General features: G+C 43.3%; 1 protein-coding gene across 1 annotated transcript in view; it reads right to left on the bottom strand.

The window, feature by feature from the left end:
- The window catches only part of LOC119955682 (rap guanine nucleotide exchange factor 1-like), a 207,799-nt gene that overhangs the window by 128,928 nt on the left and 58,902 nt on the right, over window positions 1-19,969 (bottom strand). Inside the window, 1 exon segment of the mRNA XM_038782122.1 lies at window positions 5,513-5,655. Within this exon segment, the coding sequence (XP_038638050.1) occupies window positions 5,513-5,655 (143 nt within the window).

The raw sequence follows: 19,969 nt of genomic DNA, 5'->3' as shown, positions 1-19,969 counted from the left end.
CTGTAACCTTTTGCTCATTATTAAGCTTCTGTTTATTCTTTGCTGTCCTTTATATCCTTTCCAAACTTCTGACCTGCCATCCTCCTTTAAAAATGATATGCTTTTTCTTTAAATCAGATATATTTTCTACGCTAACCATTGCTGGTGGGCCCTCCTCTTGCAATTTGTCTTTCTTATTGGTATATGTGCATTCTGAAAAATCCCTTTAAATATCTGCCGCTGAATCTCTATTGATCGATCCCGTAACCAGATTTAACAGTTCGATTTAGCTACCCCGCTTTCATACCCTCAGTTACCCTTCTGTAAAATTAAAATAGTCTTGGACTTTTCTTGCCCTCAAATGCAAAATTCAATCATATTATGATCACTGCTACCTAGGGGTGTCTTCACCATGAGATTATCAATTAATCCTATCTCATCGCACAATATCAGGTTAGTATAATCTACTCTCTAGTTGGCTCCACAACATGCTGTTCTAAGAAATTATCCCCAAAACATTCTATGAACTCATCTACCTGCCCTTTGGCCATCTGATTTTTCGAATCTATATGTAGATTAAAATCCAATTGTTAACGCCATATCTTTCTGACTAGCTCCCATTATCTCTTCTTTTATATTCTGCCCTACTATGTAGTTACATTTAGGAGGCCTGCACACCACTCCCACAACTGACTTCTTGTCTTTATCATTTTGCATCTCAACCCAAACCACTTCTCCATCTTGGTTTCCTGAACTTGAGCATCCCTATCTACTGTGCTAGTCCATCATTAATTAACAGAGCCATCTCTCCACCTTTTCCCAACTTCCTGCCCTTCCTACATGTCACACACACTTCAATATTCAAATTCCAATCTAGGTCGTCCTATAACCATGTCTCTGAAATCGTGATCAGATTGTACTTAGTAATTTCTAATTGCGCCTCCAGTTCATCTGTTTTGTTTTGAATGCTACGTGCATTTAGATAGAGCCTTCAGTTTTGTCCTTTTATTATTTTTGTAACATCTTGCCTGATCTGATTTACTTTTAGATTTGTACTCCTTTCCATTCCTGTCACTGTCTGTTTATCATTTCCAATATTAGTACCTTTTTCTCTTACTTTGCCTCTATGCTTTGTTGTAGCTCACCATTCCAAATTTGACCTCTTTTCCACTATTTAGTTTTAAATCGTCCCCATTTCTCTCATTACACAGCTCGCTAAATCATCAGTACCAACAGTATAGATCTCACTTTCTTCAATGCCACAAGAATCAGAACCCATTTCTCCCACACCAGTCTTTGAGCCACACATTCAGTCTCTAAATTGTTTTGTGCTATGCCAATTTGCACATGGCTCAGGTAATAATCCAAAAATTACCACCTTTGAGGTTCAGTTTCTTAATTTGGTGCTTAGCTCCTCACACTGACTATGCAGAAGGGAAAAGTATTTTTTTAAAACATTAATATAAACACTGCATGCAGCCAAAACAAATTGTAACAAAAGTGCTGCTCATCACAAATTTAAAATGTTGCCATTGCAAATCACGACTTCGATAATTGAAGGAACCTCAAGATCAGGTCAGTATTGAACATTTTAAATAAGGAATTATCAGAACTGGTGTCCAGATGTGTGCCAGGGCTGATACACGAGGATCAGACAGGATTTGTCAAGGGACGGCAGCTCAACACGGATGTGCGGAGACTACTAAATGTTATTATGATGCCGGCAGTGGAGGGGGAGGCGGAGATAGTGGTGGCGCTGGATGCGGAGAAAGCGTTTGATAGAGTTGAGTGGGGGTACCTGTGGGAGGCGCTGGAGCGGTTCGGATTCGGGGAGGGATTCATCAAATGGGTGAGGCTCCTCTACGCGTCTCCGATGGCAAGTGTAGTTACCAATGGAAGGAGATCGGAGCACTTTAGGCTCTACCGTGGGACCAGACAGGGTGCCCCCTGTCCCCCTTGCTCTTTGCACTGGCGATTGAACCTTTGGCTATGGCGTTGAGAGAGTCAGGGAGATGGAGGGGTCTGGTGCGGGGTGGGGAGGAACATCGTGTATCGCTGTGTGCGGACGACCTGCTGTTGTATGTGGCGGATCCAGAAGGGGGAATGCCGGGGGTGATGGAGCTGTTAGCGGAATTTGGGGGCTTCTCGGGCTATAAGTTAAATTTAGGCAAGAGCGAGGTATTTGTAGTACACCCGGGTGATCAGGAGGACGGAATTGGGAGACTCCCATTTAAGAGGGCAGTGAAGAGTTTCAGATACCTGGGGGTGCAGGTGGCCAGGAGTTGGGGGACTCTCCATAAGCTTAATTTTACCACGCTGGTGGAGCAGATGGAGGAGGAATTTAAAAGTTGGGACATGGTGCCGCTATCGTTGGCGGATAGAGTGCAGTCCGTCAAAATTACGGTTCTCCCGAGGTTCTTGTTCCTTTTTCAGTGTTTGCCCATCTTTATCCCTCGGGCCTTTTTTAGAAGGGTGACTAGCAGCATTATGAGCTTTGTTTGGGCGCATGGGACCCCGAGGGTGAAGAGGGTCTTCTTGGAGCGGGGTAGAGATGGGGGGGGCTGCCGTTACCCAATCTCTCGGGGTATTATTGGGCGGCCAATGTGTCGATGGTGCGCAAGTGGGTAATGGAGGGGGAAGGGGCAGCATGGAAACTGATGGAGAGGGCGTCCTGTGGAGATACAAGCCTGGGGGCCCTGGTAACGTCGCCGTGGCCGCTCCCTCCTACGAGGTATACCACGAGTCCGGTGGTGGCGGCTACCCTCAAGATTTGGGGGCAGTGGAGGCGACATAGCGGAGCTCGATGGAGGCTCCGTTAAGGGGGAACCATAGGTTTGTCCTGGGGAACATTGATGGGGGATTTCAGGGTTGGCACAGAGCGGGCATCAGACAGCTGAGGGGCCTGTTTATTGATGGGAGGTTTGCGAGCCTGGGGGAGTTGCAGGAGAAATTTGGGCTCCCCCCGGGGAACATGCTCAGGTATCTGCAGGTAAAGACATTTGCTAGGCGGCAGGTGGAGGGATTCTCTTCGCTTCCCGCGAGGGGGGTGAGCGACAGGGTGCTTTCGGGGGTCTGAGTCGGAGAGGGGAAGATATCTGATATCTACAATGTTATGCAGAAGGCGGAGGAGACGTCAGTAGAGGAGCTGAAAGCTAAGTGGGAGGGGGAACTGGGGGAACAGATCGAAGACGGGACATGGGCTGATGCCCTGGAGAGGGTTAATTCTTCCTCCTCGTGTGCGCGGCTTAGCCTCATCCAATTCAAGGTGCTGCACCGGGCCCACATGACTGGGATGAGGATGAGTAGGTTCTTTGGAGGTGAAGGCAGGTGTGTCAGGTGCTCGGGGAGTCCAGCGAACCATGCCCATATGTTCTGGGCATGCCCGGCACTGGAGGAGTTCTGGAAGGGGGTGGCGAGGACGGTGTCGAGGGTGGTGGGATCCAGGGTCAAGCCAGGATGGGGACTCACGATTTTTGGGGTTGGGGTGGAGCCGGGAGTGCAGGAGGCGAAAGAGGCCGGTGTGCTGGCCTTTGCGTCCCTAATAGCCCGGCGAAGGATCTTGCTACAATGGAAGGATGCGAGGCCCCCGAGCGTGGAGACCTGGATCAACGACATGGCGGGTTCCATTAAGCTAGAGAAGGTCAAATTCGCCCTGAGAGGGTCGGTACAAGGGTTCTTTAGGCGGTGGCAACCTTTCCTCGACTTTCTGGCTCAACGATAGGGTACGGGGACAGTAGCAGCAGCAACCGGGGGGGGGGGGGGGGGGGGGGGGGGGGGGATACACGATAACTATGTTTGTTTATTTAATTTTAATTTTAAGTTCTTGTGTTGTTCATTGGGGTTGGGGGGGATGTGATACATGTGTCGATACTGTCTGGGGGAGGTGTTACAGTCATTATGGGTTATTTTGTTGCATTTCATTGTTTGTCATTATGTTTTATATTTTCTGTAAAAAATTCCAATAAAAATTATATTTAAAAAAAAAGAACTGGTATCCAGAAAATAATTAGTTGCTTATTAATAGGCTCACTGATTCATAAGCAAAGTGGATTTTTTCTAGTTAAAATAAATTATGGCAGATTATGGGAGGGGGGGGGGGGTTTATTACAAAGCTGGCAATTTCTATTTTCAAATAACAATTATTTTTTTTCTCTGCATGCTTCGAGGAAGAAATCATAGTGAAATAAATGCATTTACTGCCCAGTTCCACCTTTGAGCATGAGAAAACATTTTTGATCATGCTTCTGTGCTCATCAAGTTAAAGTTTTCAATACAAACTGCTGAATACAATGACATTAGATTCTCAATCCCCATCTTTAGACCAATTAGCTCACTTCACTTTGTTTCTAGCAGTCAGGGCTGGACTTTACCAGGTCAGCTCTGCTGTGATAATCAAATCCTCTTGCATAATGAAATGTGATCCTGCCGAAGACATTGAATGCAGCAGTTAAGTCCATGCTGCGGACTAAATAAAATAGCAGTAAATAAAGCGGAGTTTGGATTAAGCAAGAAACTAGTAACAAGACCATTAAACATGGGACCACGGAAGAGGAAAGGTAAAAGACAAGCATTGAACACAATAATTCTGAAATGTGATGACAGGAAGTAAAGAGGAATGAAAATGTTTTCTAGCGTTTAATTTGCAAGTCTTCTAAATGGAAGAAAGTCAAAATTTATAAAGTAAACAAAGTTTTTGACATTTGGAAAGGTAGTGGAGCAGGCCCCAATTTACATTAGGAAACCGGACGAGACTCCAACAATTTTTTAATTTGTAAAACTGAGGAAACGATATTTTGCCCCAGGAGTGATTCCACTGACAAATGGGTATCTTTTGTATTAAAACAAGCTTGATTAACACAGTATTAACCCATGTTAACAAACAGAAAAATAGCTCTACAATTAACAGTTAAACAGTTCTAAACAAAAGAGAAGCGTTATCTTATACCTTCTCTATTTCCAATTAAACTAAGCTAATTACAGATTAAAAGCCACTAGTAAATAAAGTTAGCAAACACAGGGATACTTGCTGTATATTTGTGTAGAGCTTTCCTTTCAGAAAAGTAGAGACCCCCCCCCCCCCCCCCCCCCCTTCAGGAGCAGCTTGTAAATCCTTCTGCCTTCTGCTCAACCTGACAGCATTTGGCAAAACAGCTGTTCAACTTAAAAACTCCTAGCAGACTGCTAAACGTATATTATACCGACCTGTCTCCTCAGATTAATTTGATCATCCTTAATCCACTCAGATTCCATGGGCTGCTTACCAAAGTTTAAACACAATGTCTCGAATTATCTAATCTCCAGCAATCAAGTTCTATTAGGCAATTCTTTAATTAAGTAAATAATTGAAATTAATCATGGCCTCACCTTTTACGACCTCCTAATTGCAGCAATAGCAGACAGAGTCTGGATACCTTAACCAAGGTTCTTAATAACATTATTGCAAAGATACATGTAATACAATTTATATTTAAAAATCCTATATTCATCACACATTACATTTTCCTTACACAATGGGTAGCATTGCAGAACTAACCTTGGTTGGAGGTTTTTCTGTGCTAGCTTTAATAGTTATTTCCACTGGTTTTCCCTTTTTTGATGGGGTTCGTTTTATTTTCGGCGAATGGAATTTGTCCATCAACTTCATGGTGAACGAGGTCAGGTGGGAGCGTTGGGAATCTGAAAGATTAAAGGAGCACATTGTAACCAAAAGAGTACTGTTTTAATAAAAAGTGAAACAAAAAAGTGGTTTGGTCGTACAAAATTGAATATCACTTGGGAAAAAATTGCCATTTTTTTATCTTGCACTTATCAGAACATTTGCAATACCAAATGTAAAGGAACCAACAATTTTTACTTCATGAGAAGAGAGTGTTGATTGGTTGACAAGTTATTGATTGGTTATTGCTGAGACACTGCCATGGAGAATGCACAAGTTATATACAAACTAGCAGGAGCAGTCCACTCAACCCATCAAGCCTGCTCCACCATTTAACAAGATCATGGCTGATCTGAATGTAACCTCCATGTTCCCACCTAGCTCCCATAATATTTCACTCCTTTGCTTATCAAGCGTTCATCAAATCTCTACCCTAAAAATATTCAAAGGTTCTGCTTCCACCTTCTTTTGAGGTGGGAGTGGTTAAAGACCAAATTCCGGATAACAACATAATTCAGTGGCAAGTTAAGATGTGACGGTGCAATCTTTCATATGGGGCATGATATCTTGTCTGATTGCTTTAAGGGAAGAATGCAGAGCATTATCTGAGAAGGAGTTTGCCTAGTAATAACCAACATTTCTCCCTCAACCAATTTCAAGTAAAAGAAAACATTGACTGGTCATTTATCCCATGACAATCTGTGACATAATTACCTCCGAGGTATTGACTAACTACCAAACAGAATTCACAAACTTAGTCAGAAAATGGAAAGATTTTGTTTTGAATCATTATATTGAGTGTCAATGCCAACATAATTAATGTCGCTACATAATTAGTTGGATGGAGGTAACAAAAGATGGATGTTAACTTTCCTTCCCCTCCAACTGTCTGTATTTGACTACATAATTGTGTAGAACATATAACAGTGAAACAGGACATTTGTCCCAATTGATCCATGCTTGTATTTATGCTCCACATGAAGCTCTTTCCACCTTACTTCATCAAAAATCGATCAGCATAACCCATTCTTTTCTCACATTTATGCAGTTTTCCCTCGCTACCACAAGGATGAGTTGAGCTGGCAAGTGTCACATTCGCACCACTCTTCGGAAAACGATGTGTCTCCTGAATTAATTATATAATATATTGTCCCTAGTTTTAGTCTCGCCACAAGTGAAAATGCTACCATATGATTTTTTTCCTGCCAATCTTTGAAACACCAACAATATAAATGCCCATGGTACCAGGTTAAGATCCAGATTATACTTAACAATCAAACCAAACAAATCAGTGAACCGCATGCGTGAACAAATTATTGACCCTCTGTTACAAAAATATTTATTAACCATGTCGTGAGATGTAATGGCATAAAACACGTAACTGGGCTTGAAGCTAGTCCAAAACGTGTGATTGTAAAATTGCTTGGTGTATGCATCAGTCACCTACGATGCATCAGAGATCCACAAAAAGTTACAGATCAAAATTGATTTTTAAATTCTGTATGCGTAATGATGCTGGAGCTTCTCAAAGTTGTATGAATTTATTTAGAAATTGAGTTATTCAAAGGGGAACTTGGTTAGATATAAGCCAATATTTAATTCGAAGCAAGAAACCACTATCAAAAATTCTAGAAGTGTTACAAGTTTGTTTTAAAGTTTACTGTCCAATCATCAGAAACGTTTTACATTACTGGTTGACTATATTTGTTCGGGGATGCACAAAACACTTTTTAGACCTTGTCTACAGAGTTTTCAACGCGCTCAAGATCGGCGATGTATGATAGCAATTCATTCTCTGCATCCTGTGGTAGCCACTCAAGACAACTATTGCTCAAGTTGCAGAGCAGCATTTCGCCCATATGGCCCAGAATAATGAGCCCTCAAGTCAATTTCAGAATACTGGCCCCGAGTCACCATGTATTCCACATATCAGCCATCTTGCAATGCAGACTGTACAATTCTCTTCCACTGAGTGTTAGTGTCCAAACACTTTACATAAGATCTTAGAGTGAACACCATTTTCATCTCGTACTCAGATAACTCGAGAAATAATTACAATTATTTAGTCTAATTCCAGCCACGAGTCCTTGTACAGGGACACATCATTCCAAAACAGGTAAACAGCAGTAGTTCGCGGGAACGGCCTAAATCAGGTGCTAAGTGGTTTGTGATGTAACCGGATCGCTCCCGTTGGTGGATTCTAGAACTTGCCTAGATGCGGTGAGAAACCAATAATCCTAAACAAGGTAAATATCCATCGCTTAAGCGAGATTGTCGGCATATCCAAAGACCACCTGGGATCTAACTGGCTCGCCAGCGAGAGGTGCCGCGAGCGACGATTAGTGCTGGTCCACACAAATGAGGAACAGAGGAACAGAACCCGGAGGGTTTCCCAGGCTATTGGAGGTTCATGGCTGGTAAGGGACTGGGTGGCACTCTGGGTCTCCCTGAGCAGACACCTTGGCACTGCCTGGTTGGCTCATTGGCACTGTCAGGCTGGCAGGAGCATTGCCAGGATGGCAGTGCACAGGTGCCTGGTTGTCAGGGTGGCACTGCCATGAGGTCAGCACATGAGGGTAGCGATGCCTATGAAAGGAGGGATGAGAGAGGTACGGAGCCGAGGGTGGGGAGCTGAAGGGTAGTTATGAAGAGGCCTCTGGAAAGTTGGGGAGGGTGGTGTAGAGGTCCCAAAAGGGGGGGGGGGGGGGGGGGCTGAAAGGGGTTGTGGAGAGACCTCGTGACCCCATAGTGGGGTGTCCTCACTGGGGAGCTGTGGGGTATTGCCCATGTGCGTGTGTGTGGGGGGAGCGATATTTCCCATGGGTGGGGGGTGTGGGGACCCACAATCTAACTTCGAAATCGGGGCTCCCTTTAAAAACGACGGCCCGATCTCGGAGGAGGCGATTTGTGCAGCGAGCTCAGCTACCCAGCGATGAAAATAATTCGAAGTGTGAGCTCACCTAGAAAGGAATTCACAAGGGCCCCCAAAACTGACTGTGCTGTTAGATAGCGGTCAGGAGCTCGCCAACACGGCCGTCGAGGAGCTTGCAGGAAACCTCGCTCGCTACGGCATTCAGAACTTGCCCTGTTAAATCATGTCCATGGTGTCATTATTACACAGCTCTTCCTTAACTAGTCTACAACTACAAGGCTGAAAAATGAAACAAAAAGCTTCCATCTCACTGTGCAGGCTTTAGATCAATCCACACCCAACAATCTGCTCTGAATACTCTGCTTAGAATGACAGCTATGACACGCTCCACAACATCTAAAAATTCACAATATTCTAAAACATTCTAAAGAAAGCAGCCCACAACATTCTTTTAAAAAAGAAAGTCATTTTACCCCACCCCCCAAAATTGACAGGTTTTTAAAAATCAATTTTAGGATCAGGATTTGGATCCACATCATCGCCAAAAACTAATCTGTTTTTCCTTGGACCATACCCCATCTCTAGTCTAAGTTACATTGAAGTCTGTCTAGCTTTTGAGATACATTGTTAGTCTGGCAACAACATTATTCCCGCCCACCTTCAGTGGTGGAGGTAATCATATTATTTTCTGCTGTTGCAGTCAGATTGGGTTTCCGACACTAAAATAGCATTGAACTGAAATTCAAACTGTTTCTCCTTCAGGTCTTCTGAATTGTGTTTCTACTTTTTTTTAGTGGGTGGCATCCAAACATCAGAATCAGTACGCTGTGGGTTCAAGTCTGACACTCCATATAGTCCTGAGGGACTGCTGCACTGTCACTTGTAAGTGAGATATTAACCCAAGGCCCCAACAGCTCTGGGGTAGATGTAAAAGATCACATGGCACCATTTAAAAAAAAAAGAGCAGGGAAAGTTATTCCCAATCACCTGTCCATTAATTATCTCTAAAACATCATTATCTGGTCATTATTCTATTGGTGCTTACTCGTTCAGAGCTTACTCTGTGCAACTTACTCGGCTGCCATATTTCTTACACTTCAATCGTACTTAGAACATAGAACATAGAACAGTACAGCACAGAACAGGCCCTTCGGCCCTCGATGTTGTGCCGAGCAATGATCACCCTACTCAAACCCACGTATCTCATTGGTTACAAAGTAGCAAGGCACTAAAGGTTGAAAGGAACCAAATGCAAATCGGTCTTTTTAAACAATGGGACCAAGAATAGCATGATACAATGTTTCTCCAGATTACAAACTTGCAGAATGAGTCTGTACTTGGCCAGTGAACCTCTAGACAAGTGTGAAGTAATACATTTTAGTAGGAAGACAGAGGGCGTACTCATTTGAAATTAAGTGAAATTAACTTACAAGTGTCAATGGGGTGGAAGAGCAGAGGGATCACCCGGTGAATGAGCTGGCACAGCAGGCATGCCATTTACAGCAGCGAGGGATAGGTTTAGGTACTTGGGGATTCAGGTAGCGAGGGAATAGACGGGGCTCCATTAGTAAAACTTTTTGAAGCTGGAGGAGGAGGCCAGGGAGGATCTTAATAGGTGGGATACACTGCATTTAGCGTTGGCAGGGAGAGTCCAAGTGGTGAAAATTAATATTCTTGTTTATCTTTTAGGCTCTCCCGATCTTTATACCAAAGGCCTTTTTTCGGGAAGTGGACACAATCATCTGACTTTATTTGGGTGGGGAAGGTGCCGAGGGTGGGGAAGACCCTGCTACAGAGGCGAGGCAGCAGGGGGGGTTTGGCGTTGCCTAACTTGCTTCATTATTATTGGGCGGCGAATGTGGACAAGGTGCAGCAGTGGTGGGAAGGAGAAGTGGATTAGGATGGAGGAGGAATCTTGTAAGGGGTCTAATTTGAGGGCTATGGTGACAGCAGCATTGCCAATGGCTCCGAGTAGGTATTCAGGGAGCCCAGTGGTGCAGTCCACGGTGAAGATATGGAATCAGCTGAGGAGGCATTTTATGGTGGAAAGGATGTCAGTGCTAACACCCTGTGTGAGAATCCTGGGTTTGAGCCGGATGGGATGGATAGTGTATACAGGAGGTGGAGGGAAGTGGGGCTGGTCAAGGTAAGGAATTTGTATTTGGGAGGAAGGGTTCGCAGTCTGAAGGAGTTAAGGGAGAGGGTAGAGATGCCAAGGGGTATTGAGTTCAGGTATCTACAGGTTAGGGACTTTGCACAAAAGGTCTGGAAGGGGTTCCCTAGATTGCCGGGATACACCCAGCTGGAGCGACTGCTGCTTCCGGATGTGGATGGGGAGGGAAGAATTGGAGATATATACAAGTGGCTGGGGGGCAGGGAGGCGAGCGGGTGGTGAAGATCAAGGAGAAATAGGAAGCGGAGTTGGGAATGGAGATCAATTGGGGAGTATGGAGTGAGGCACTGCGAAGGGTAAACGGGACCTCCTCTTGTGCAAGAATGAGCCGGATACAGTTCATGGTGGTGCACAGGGTGCATATGACTCGGGCGAGAATGAGTGGGTTCTTTCAGGGGGGTAGCAGATGAGTGTGAGAGGTGTGGGCCGGCGAATCATGCGCACATGTTTTGGGGTTGTGAGAAATTGAGAAGATTCTGGGCAGGAGTGTTCGTGGTCTTAGTCAGGATAGTGGAGGAGGGAGTGGACCCGGACCCTTTGGTGGCGATATTTGGGGTTTCAGAGAAACCGGAGCTCAGAGAGGAGGAAGGCCGATATCATGGCCTTCGCCTCACTGATTGCATGGCAACGAATTTTGCTGGAGTGGCGGTCGGCATCGCCACCGGGGGTAGCAACATGGTTGGGTGACCTGTACAACTTCCTGCTGTTAGAGAAGACAAGGTATGAATTAAGGGTTCGAGAAAAGGTGGGGGATGTTTTGTGACCATGTTTGAGGAGCTGTTCATCGCCGGGAGCGGGGGGTGAAAAAGGAGGAAAATCTGTACAAACTGTATAGTTGGTTATTGGGAAGAGTGTTTCCTGGGGTGTTTATATGCTGTAACCTACTTTGATACAAGTTGGAATAAAATGCATTTAACAAAAGAAAAAAAAGAAGAGCAGAGGGATCTAACAATACAGATACACATAGCATTAAAGAGTGATGCAGCTTAATAAAGCCATTAAAAGTCCTGGGGTTCATTTCTAGAGGGATACAATTGAAAAACCACAGATGATATATGTTAAACTTGTATAGAACATAGAACAGTACAGCACAGAACAGGCCCTTCGGCCCTCGATGTTGTGCCGAGCAATGATCACCCTACTCAAACCCACGTATCCACCCTATACCCGTAACCCAACAACCCCCCCCCCCAACCTTACTTTTTAGGACACTACGGGCAATTTAGCATGGCCAATCCACCTAACCCGCACATCTTTGGACTGTGGGAGGAAACCGGAGCACCCGGAGGAAACCCACGCACACACGGGGAGGACGTGCAGACTCCGCACAGACTCCACATACATTACTGGTTAGTTAGACTGTACTCAGAATACTCTGAGCAATTCTGGTCACCATACTTCAAAAAGGATATAGAGGCAGCAGAGGTGGTGAAACAATATATTAGGACAGTACCAGAATGGAGGGATTATAGTTATCAGGAAAAATGAAACAAGCTGGGCCTCTTTTCTGTAGTCTAGCAGGTATGTTTAAAGGTCCCAGCCACTTTAACATGCCAAGGAGAATTTAAGTGTGTAAGATAGGTAGGTATGTTAGTGGGAGGGTTACGGATTAGTAGAGGGATCCGGTCGGTAGTCGGGGCGAGGGGTAGTAGCGGGGAGGGGGAGTGTGTGTACTCTAGTTACCCAAGAATTAGGAGCAATTTTAATTCTAACTTTTCTTGGGTAACTATCCTGCTTATAACAGTTGTAACCATCTAAAACGTGCATTGTCAAACTCGGGGCGCGGCCCGCGGACGGCAGCAAACAAGGTAAGAGAAAATGGTGGGTCGCGAAGGTCGGCCGGCGTGGGTCGGCCATGGTGGGTCCCGAAGATTGGTCGGTTGGTAAAAATGGGTCCCTGGAAAAAATGTATGAAGAACACTGATCTAAAACAGCATTTATTGCCCATCCCTAGCTGCCCTTCAACGGTGGTAGTGAGATGCCTTCTTAAATTGCTGCAGTCCCCAAGGTGTAGGTACACCCATAGTGCTATTAGTTAGGGAATTCGAGGATTTTGATCCAGTGACAGTGAAGGAACAGTGATATATTTACAAGTCAGGATGTGTGGGGCTTGGAAGGGAACCTCCACAACACACTGGTCAATTCCAACTCCACTTGACCCGGAGTTGCGACACAAGTGAAGTTAGATGTTATTTTTAAATACCCGATGTCCTTGGCTGAGCTTTTTTTTAGGTACTTATTCCTTCTAGACCGGAGATGTGTTTTTTTTTTGGCACGGTTATCTGCTTTTTCTGTACATTCAGGATTATTTCAAGTTTACAGCAAAGTTGTGCTGGTTTTACAACAATAAAGCAGTTCTTCATTTCAGCAGCGAGAGAGACTGTCCCTTTAACTTCCAAAGTCTAAACACTTCTGCCCAGTTCTCACAAAAAACAGCACGTAAAAACAAATCACTGACTGTTGTCAGGCGGAACACTGTCCCTGGGCAACCTACAGGTTGCCAACTAACCAATCGAATGGACTTCCTCGAAGCCTGGTTCCTAAGATTCACTCTGTGCCAACGAGGCTGTTTCTCCTCTCCAAAATACAAAACCTAGGAACACAATGTCCTGACAAGCACACTGCTTCAGCTCGAATCCTCTGCTTAAAAGCACATTCCGGCTATGGGTCCACAGGGCAAAAATAATAAAATAAATTTAAAGAAAATGGGAACAAAGGACATAAACAGGAAGATCTTAGTGTTCCCAGGTATATGCTGCTCTTGCCCTTCTGGATGATCAGGTAGCTCAGTTGGCTGGCGACTGGTTTGTGAAGCGGAGCGACACTAAAAGTGCAGGTTGAATTCCCGTACCAGCTGAGGCTATTCATGATGACCTCGCTTTCTCAACCTTACCCTCGCCCGAGGTGTGGTTACCCTCAGGTTAAATCATCACCAGTCAGCGCTCTCTAAGGGGATGAGCAGCCTGTAGTCCTCTGGAACTGTGGCGACATTTCCTTTCTTTTTTCCTTCTCGATGGTAGTGGGTTTGGAAGGTGCTGCCGAGGGAACCTTGGTGAGTTGTTGCAGTGCATCTTGTAGATGGTACACACGGTTGCCACTGTTCTTCGGAGATGGAGGGATTCAATGTTTGTGGAAGGGGTAGCAATCAAGCTACCCCTTCCACAATAAGGGGATACTAACATGAGGGGAGAAAGGAATAAAATAATATGCTACTGCAGTTAAATGAAAGGTGGAAGGAGGCATGTGGGACATGAACCAATTGAGCCAAGTTATGTGTTTCTGTACTGTAAATGTTTTGCAATACAATGCAAGTTTAGAACAGCCGACCAGAAGACATAACATAATTTAATCTTTGTATTTTAGAGACAATTGCTATTCAGACCTCTAACAGTGTCTGCATTAAGTAACACAACATAAGGGTAAAGCATGCAAAAAGCAAATCCTGTTGCTGAGTCACAGTTCCACATCAGCTATAAAAGGCATTCAAGCAGTTCTTCTGCACATTGCTGAAACCACAAAAATGAATGTGTCTGGTCATCCATCTGTAGTAAAATCCTAACAGCTCAGCTCATATTTAGCTGGAGCACTGCAGCAGTTATCATCATCCTTCACATATTGCACAGGAGTAGTCAAATTTACATGCACGATTGTCAGACCTTTACTGAAGTTGCCAGTTAACAGGGACACAACTCGTTTGCTTGGTACGACCATCCAAATAAACAAAGGTGTACAATATATAGCCGTCCTTATTCATCTTTCTGCATGACAGTTAATGGGAACTATACAGCTGGTTAGTCTTTTTTTAAATCAATTTAGAGTACCCAATTAGTTTTTTTCTAATTAAGGGGCAATTTAGCATGGCCAATCCACCCAACCTGCATATCTTTGGGTTGTGGAGGTGAAACCCACGCACACATGGGGAGAATGTACAAACTCCACACGGACAGTGACCCAGGCCTGGATTCAAACCGGGTCCTCAGCACTGTAGGCAGCAGTGCTAATCACTGTGCCGCCATTACAGCTGGTTAGTCACGTCATATTCAGGAGTATTACATGATAGCTACGCAAAAGATTTTTGTACGTGGCCTGGTTAACACAAACAACTTAGCTTGCACGCCACAAAACCAACTACAGCTCCCTTATCAAAAAGATCATCTGGTGCAAAATCATCTGTTCAAAATTAAACTATAGTTGTCACCATCACTGCTGACAAGTACTCACGGAGATCCTTGTAAATTATAAAACCTGCCTCAAGGAAGCTATTTATTCGGTATTTGGCCATGTTTGCACAAAGGCTGCCCAAATTGTCTCACAATTATCCGGGGCTTTATGCATCATTTCTCTTATGGAAACCACAGAAGTTCTGATATTGAGCATGCATGATGTTTTATGCAACGAAAGTTGGCTCCAAGAAAAATTCTGCAATAGAGGTATTTTCAGTTCCAAGAACACATTGCTTACACATCCAAAACGTTACTGGATTTGGGCCAAGCTAATTTTTTTTTTAAAAACTCGGGCAGACATTTCCCACAAATAGCAAATAAACTTGAATGAAATGGAACCTAATACAGCCAAAGTTGCATAACAGCACTCACGCAACTAATGAGTTTATCCCATGCACAGAGTTAATACAACTTCTCTTCAACAATTTGCATTTTAGTAAACATTCCAAGGCATTCAAGAACAATAGCAATCAAAGTATTTTTTCAATGTTTTGGATACAAAGCCAGAGGAAGCGAAATCAGGACAGATAACTAAAACCTTGATCACGGCGTTAAAGGAGGAGAGGTGCAGAAGGGTTTAGGGAGCAAATTCCAAGCCTGGGGCCTAGAACAGTGGTGGGCAAGCTGCCCACAAGACATTTTGTTGACTGTTGCCCACTTGCAGGATTGCCGCATTCTGCTGATTTCCATCAGTGTAGTTTTCTTCCTACCAGAATAACTGATCACACGTAAAGCAAGGGAAAGTGAGATGTATACTGATTGCACACTACATTGACTGTGAAAGCCATGCTGTGTCCAAAGTGTAAATATTTATTTTGTTCTTAACTATTTGAAATCGATAAGAGCTCCATAACATACAAATGATTAAGGATTTTCTATAACTCGTTATGAAATATTTGATGTAATAAATGTATTTAATCTTATTCATGAGATCCTGGTTAGTGAACAAACTGGATTTTAATCTTGCGACCCACTGAGATGAAGGAGGGCCACTTGTGCATGCTATTGCAGAGATCCAAGCTTGGTGGATTAACAAATGTAAAACAACCACAAATATGGCCTTCTCCCAGTTCTTTCCCCCACCCAAACAAAATTTGGTTACCTGGGTGAATACTTTATATGAACAATTAATGTGATTAACACAAATACAGTACCACATACAAAAACTGCAAGAAACCTAGAGAGTGAGATCAAGGTACAAGCCTACAGAGAAAGGGTAAACAATATTATATATGCCCAACAAGATGTCACAGAAATTGGATAATTCTGAGAAAGTGTTCTGTCAATGGGACACCATGCTCGGATGAAAATGAAAAGAGCAGGCTGAGACTGTGGGAGGAGGAGGAGGCAGGAGGCCTAGCTGTGTGCTTTTTCCTATCTGGGTCATGGAAGTTTGATTCCAAGTTGGCCAGACCAGTTTATGTTTCTACTAACTGGACACAAGCTAGTTGGAGAGACAAAGAGAGCAAGTTTCAAAACTAGAACTTAATGGAAATAAGGAACAAGATTCAGTAATGTAATATTTTAAAATATACAAAAAGCAAACTTTACAAATAATCACAACTTCACAAAAGATTATCTGGTCTGAGTAGTTTAGGGGACATGAAAATTCTGATTCTAAACTTTTAAAATAACCGGTGTTTTCATCTGGGTTCCTGAATATTCCTTGCTTCACTTGCACTTTGGAATGGGGGCAACCCGATCCCAATTCTCTCCCAAAAGGATCAAATCAACTGCATACAGCAACAGGACAACCCCAGGTTTGTCTTTCTCTCCAAATTTTCCTCTCATTAAAAAGGATAAAATAATACTTGATCTTTTAGCATGGCTCTGTTCCATTAACAATTAGAAATCAGGACCTCATATGGCCAAATCCGATCTCAACTCAGCAGTGCAGATAATGATTCAGCAACAGGTTGAAAATCGCCTCTCACTCCAAAGTGTGACTTTATGGCCATTTAAATTCCAGCAAAATCACAGCAAAATCATGCGTTTTAGAGATAAAATGAAAGATATTAATATTTTGAAAGGACTAGAGCTTCCAATGTGCAACGGGTTAAATGGCTTCAAGATGACACAATACACTCCTCCTTTAAATAGACTGCAACAATTTTTTTGCAACAAGTTTTTACCTGCCCTTGCACCCGAGGGAGTTAAGTTTTCTCCCCGAGAGCATTTTTTAAAATTGCCTTTAGTAGATCATTATTGCTTATTTGGTGGGAAAATGTGAAATACCTTTTGCATGACCTGAATGTTCTGCCTGGCAGGAATTTCAAAACTCAACATACTTTGTATATCACAAGCATTTTCCTTTCTTTTATATCCTCCATTACTTCAAAGAGGGCACAATTACCATCAAGGTAGCGTCATTTCACTAGAGATTACAGTTTAAAGAATATATTGTATATTAGATTCGAGAACAAACAGGGGTGGCACAGTGGTTAGCACTGCTGCCTCACTGCGTCAGAGATCCGGGTTCGATTCTTTGGGTGACTGTGTGGAGTTTGTACATTCTTCACGTGTTTGCGTGGGTTTCCTCCAGCAGCATGTGAAACCTGAAAATGTGCAGGTTAGGTGGACTGGCTGTGCCAAATTGCCCCTAGGAGAGATTATTTTGTGGGATGGGCCGGGGATTGGGCCACGTAGGATGTTCTTTCAGAGGGTCCGTGCAGACTCGATGGGCTGAATGGATTCCTTCCACACTTTGATTCCATGAACAAAGGTAACATTTTGCTTCAATGATTAACTTTTTAATGAGATCTGAAAAGCAGTAGTCAGTGTAGGCATCTTAAAGAAACATATGGCGGTTGAAACTAGAACTAGGGGGCATAGCTTCAAAATAAGGGGGAGCAGATTTGGGACTGAGTAGGCAATGCAAGCTATATATAGGCTGCAAATTTATAAAACCAGTATCATTTATGCAACAAAAACCATTTGCTGTTCGAATAGTAAAAACTAAAACATCAATTAAGTTAGAGGCAGCACATCTCCACGTCCATTAAACAAATTGCAATCCTAAAAATCGTAGAGTTGGAAAATGGGAGATCAGAGTCAGAATCATAGAATATGAAAAGCATAGCAAGATCGATATTAGGCAATTTTCTGCTGTTAGTCTGTGCCCAAAAATATCCAGCAGCATCTGTGGACACTGAAACAGAGTTAATGCTTAGAGTCTAATGTGACTCTTCATCAAATAGGTTCTGATGAGAGTCAAATTAGATTCAACATTAACTGTTTCTTTATTGAAGATGCTTCCAGACTGGCTGAGGTTTTCTAGCATTTTACATTTTTATTTCAGATTTTCAGAATTCACAGTATCTTGCTTTCATTACTCAAAAGTATCTAATCTTTCCATAAGTGTCCAATGTCTGCTTCGAGTGTGTCAATCCACTAATCAGTCGAGTATTAAAATTGAATTCCAATCTTAGACATGGAGATTTAAATGTCCTAATTTGTTACCAGCCCTCTACATTGAATTGCTCATCAGTATTCCATTTAAATTTAGAATTGTCCCATACAATTGCTATTCGAATGGCACCACTCATCTAATTTTGCCACTTATTTTTAAAAGGAAATACTGGTAATTTTTTTTAACTAATGTAAGAGCTCTTTAAAGCTCCAGACATCAAATAAATCTTCAAAATTTAGGTGATTAATATAGTGTTATAAATTATTTTCATGGAAATTCAAACTTCAGTTAATACTGTCAAATCCATTAATAAAAACACAGGTCTTAGAAATTCGACACTCAACTGCAAAATAATTTAGTTTATTTTCAAATTTACAACATGTTGCCTCTGGAGTTTCATAACTCATTCCTGCACCTATGTGAGGAAAATGCTTTTCTTAAGATGCTGTGAGAACACTGCCAATTTTCAGGAGCCAAGATTTCATAGAATTTCATAGAATTTACAGTGCAGAAGGAGGCCATTCGGCCCATCGAGTCTGCACCGGCTCTTGGAAAGAGCACCCCACCCAAGCCCATACCTCCATCCCATCCCCATAACCCAGTAACCCCACCTAATACTAAGGGCAATTTGGACCCTAAGGGCAATTTAGCATGGCCAATCCACCTAACCTGCACATCTTTGGACTGTGGGAGGAAACCGGAGCATCCGAAGGAAACCCACGCACACACGGGGAGAATGTGCAGACTCCACACAGACAGTGACCCAAGCCGGGATTCGAACCTGGGACCCTGGAGCTGTGAAGCATTTGTGCTAACCACTATGCTACGCCCAGAGTAAACCCTCATGAGCTTCGGACAACTGAATCTACAAGTAATTTACTTACAAACTGCCAATCTAGACTTCAAAAAGTAATTTATTACAAGAACTAATGTGCAGGATCTCTCTCGACACTAGCTGTAATTTCTTTGCAATTCACACAGAGTAACTGTATCTGAAGCGCAATAGATAACACATAAAAGATTTGTATTATAAGAACATAAGAACTAGGAGGAGTAGGCCATCTGCACCCTCGAGCCTGCTCTGCCATTCATTAAGATCATGGCTGATCTTTTTGTGGACTCAACTCCACGTACCCACCTGCTCACCGTAACCTTTACTGTTCAAAAATCTATCAACCTTTGCCTTAAAAACCATTAACGAGGTCGCCTCAACTGCTTCACTAGGCAGGGAATTCCACAGATTCAAGATCCTTTGGATGAAGAAGGTCCTCCTCAACTCAGTCCCAAACCTGCTCCTCCTTATTTTGAGGCTATGCCCCCTAGTTCTAGTTTCAACTGCCAGTGGAAATAACCCATATGTTTCTTTAAGATTCCCCCTCAGCCTTCTAAATTACAAATATGCTGGTGTAAATGCTCAATGCTACCCACTGTCCCCTTGCATCCCCACAAAATTAGGCAGGAAGGAGGGATCAAATTTTTCAGCTCACCCATACCTTCCACCGGACAATCATACCATCTACCATGGTGGGATTTGAACCAAGGACTCCAGAGGTGTGCGTGTATGGAGCAGGAGGAGGAGGAGGAGAACCCAAGGATCCCCCAAAAACTCTGTAAAGAAAGAGAAGCATGGGGACCTGGCCCTTCCAAATCTGCAATA

The sequence above is a fragment of the Scyliorhinus canicula genome, chromosome 21, assembly GCF_902713615.1.
Source record: "Scyliorhinus canicula chromosome 21, sScyCan1.1, whole genome shotgun sequence".
NCBI classification, from domain to species: Eukaryota; Metazoa; Chordata; class Chondrichthyes; order Carcharhiniformes; family Scyliorhinidae; genus Scyliorhinus; species Scyliorhinus canicula.
This window is presented reverse-complemented; position numbering and strand designations above follow the sequence as displayed.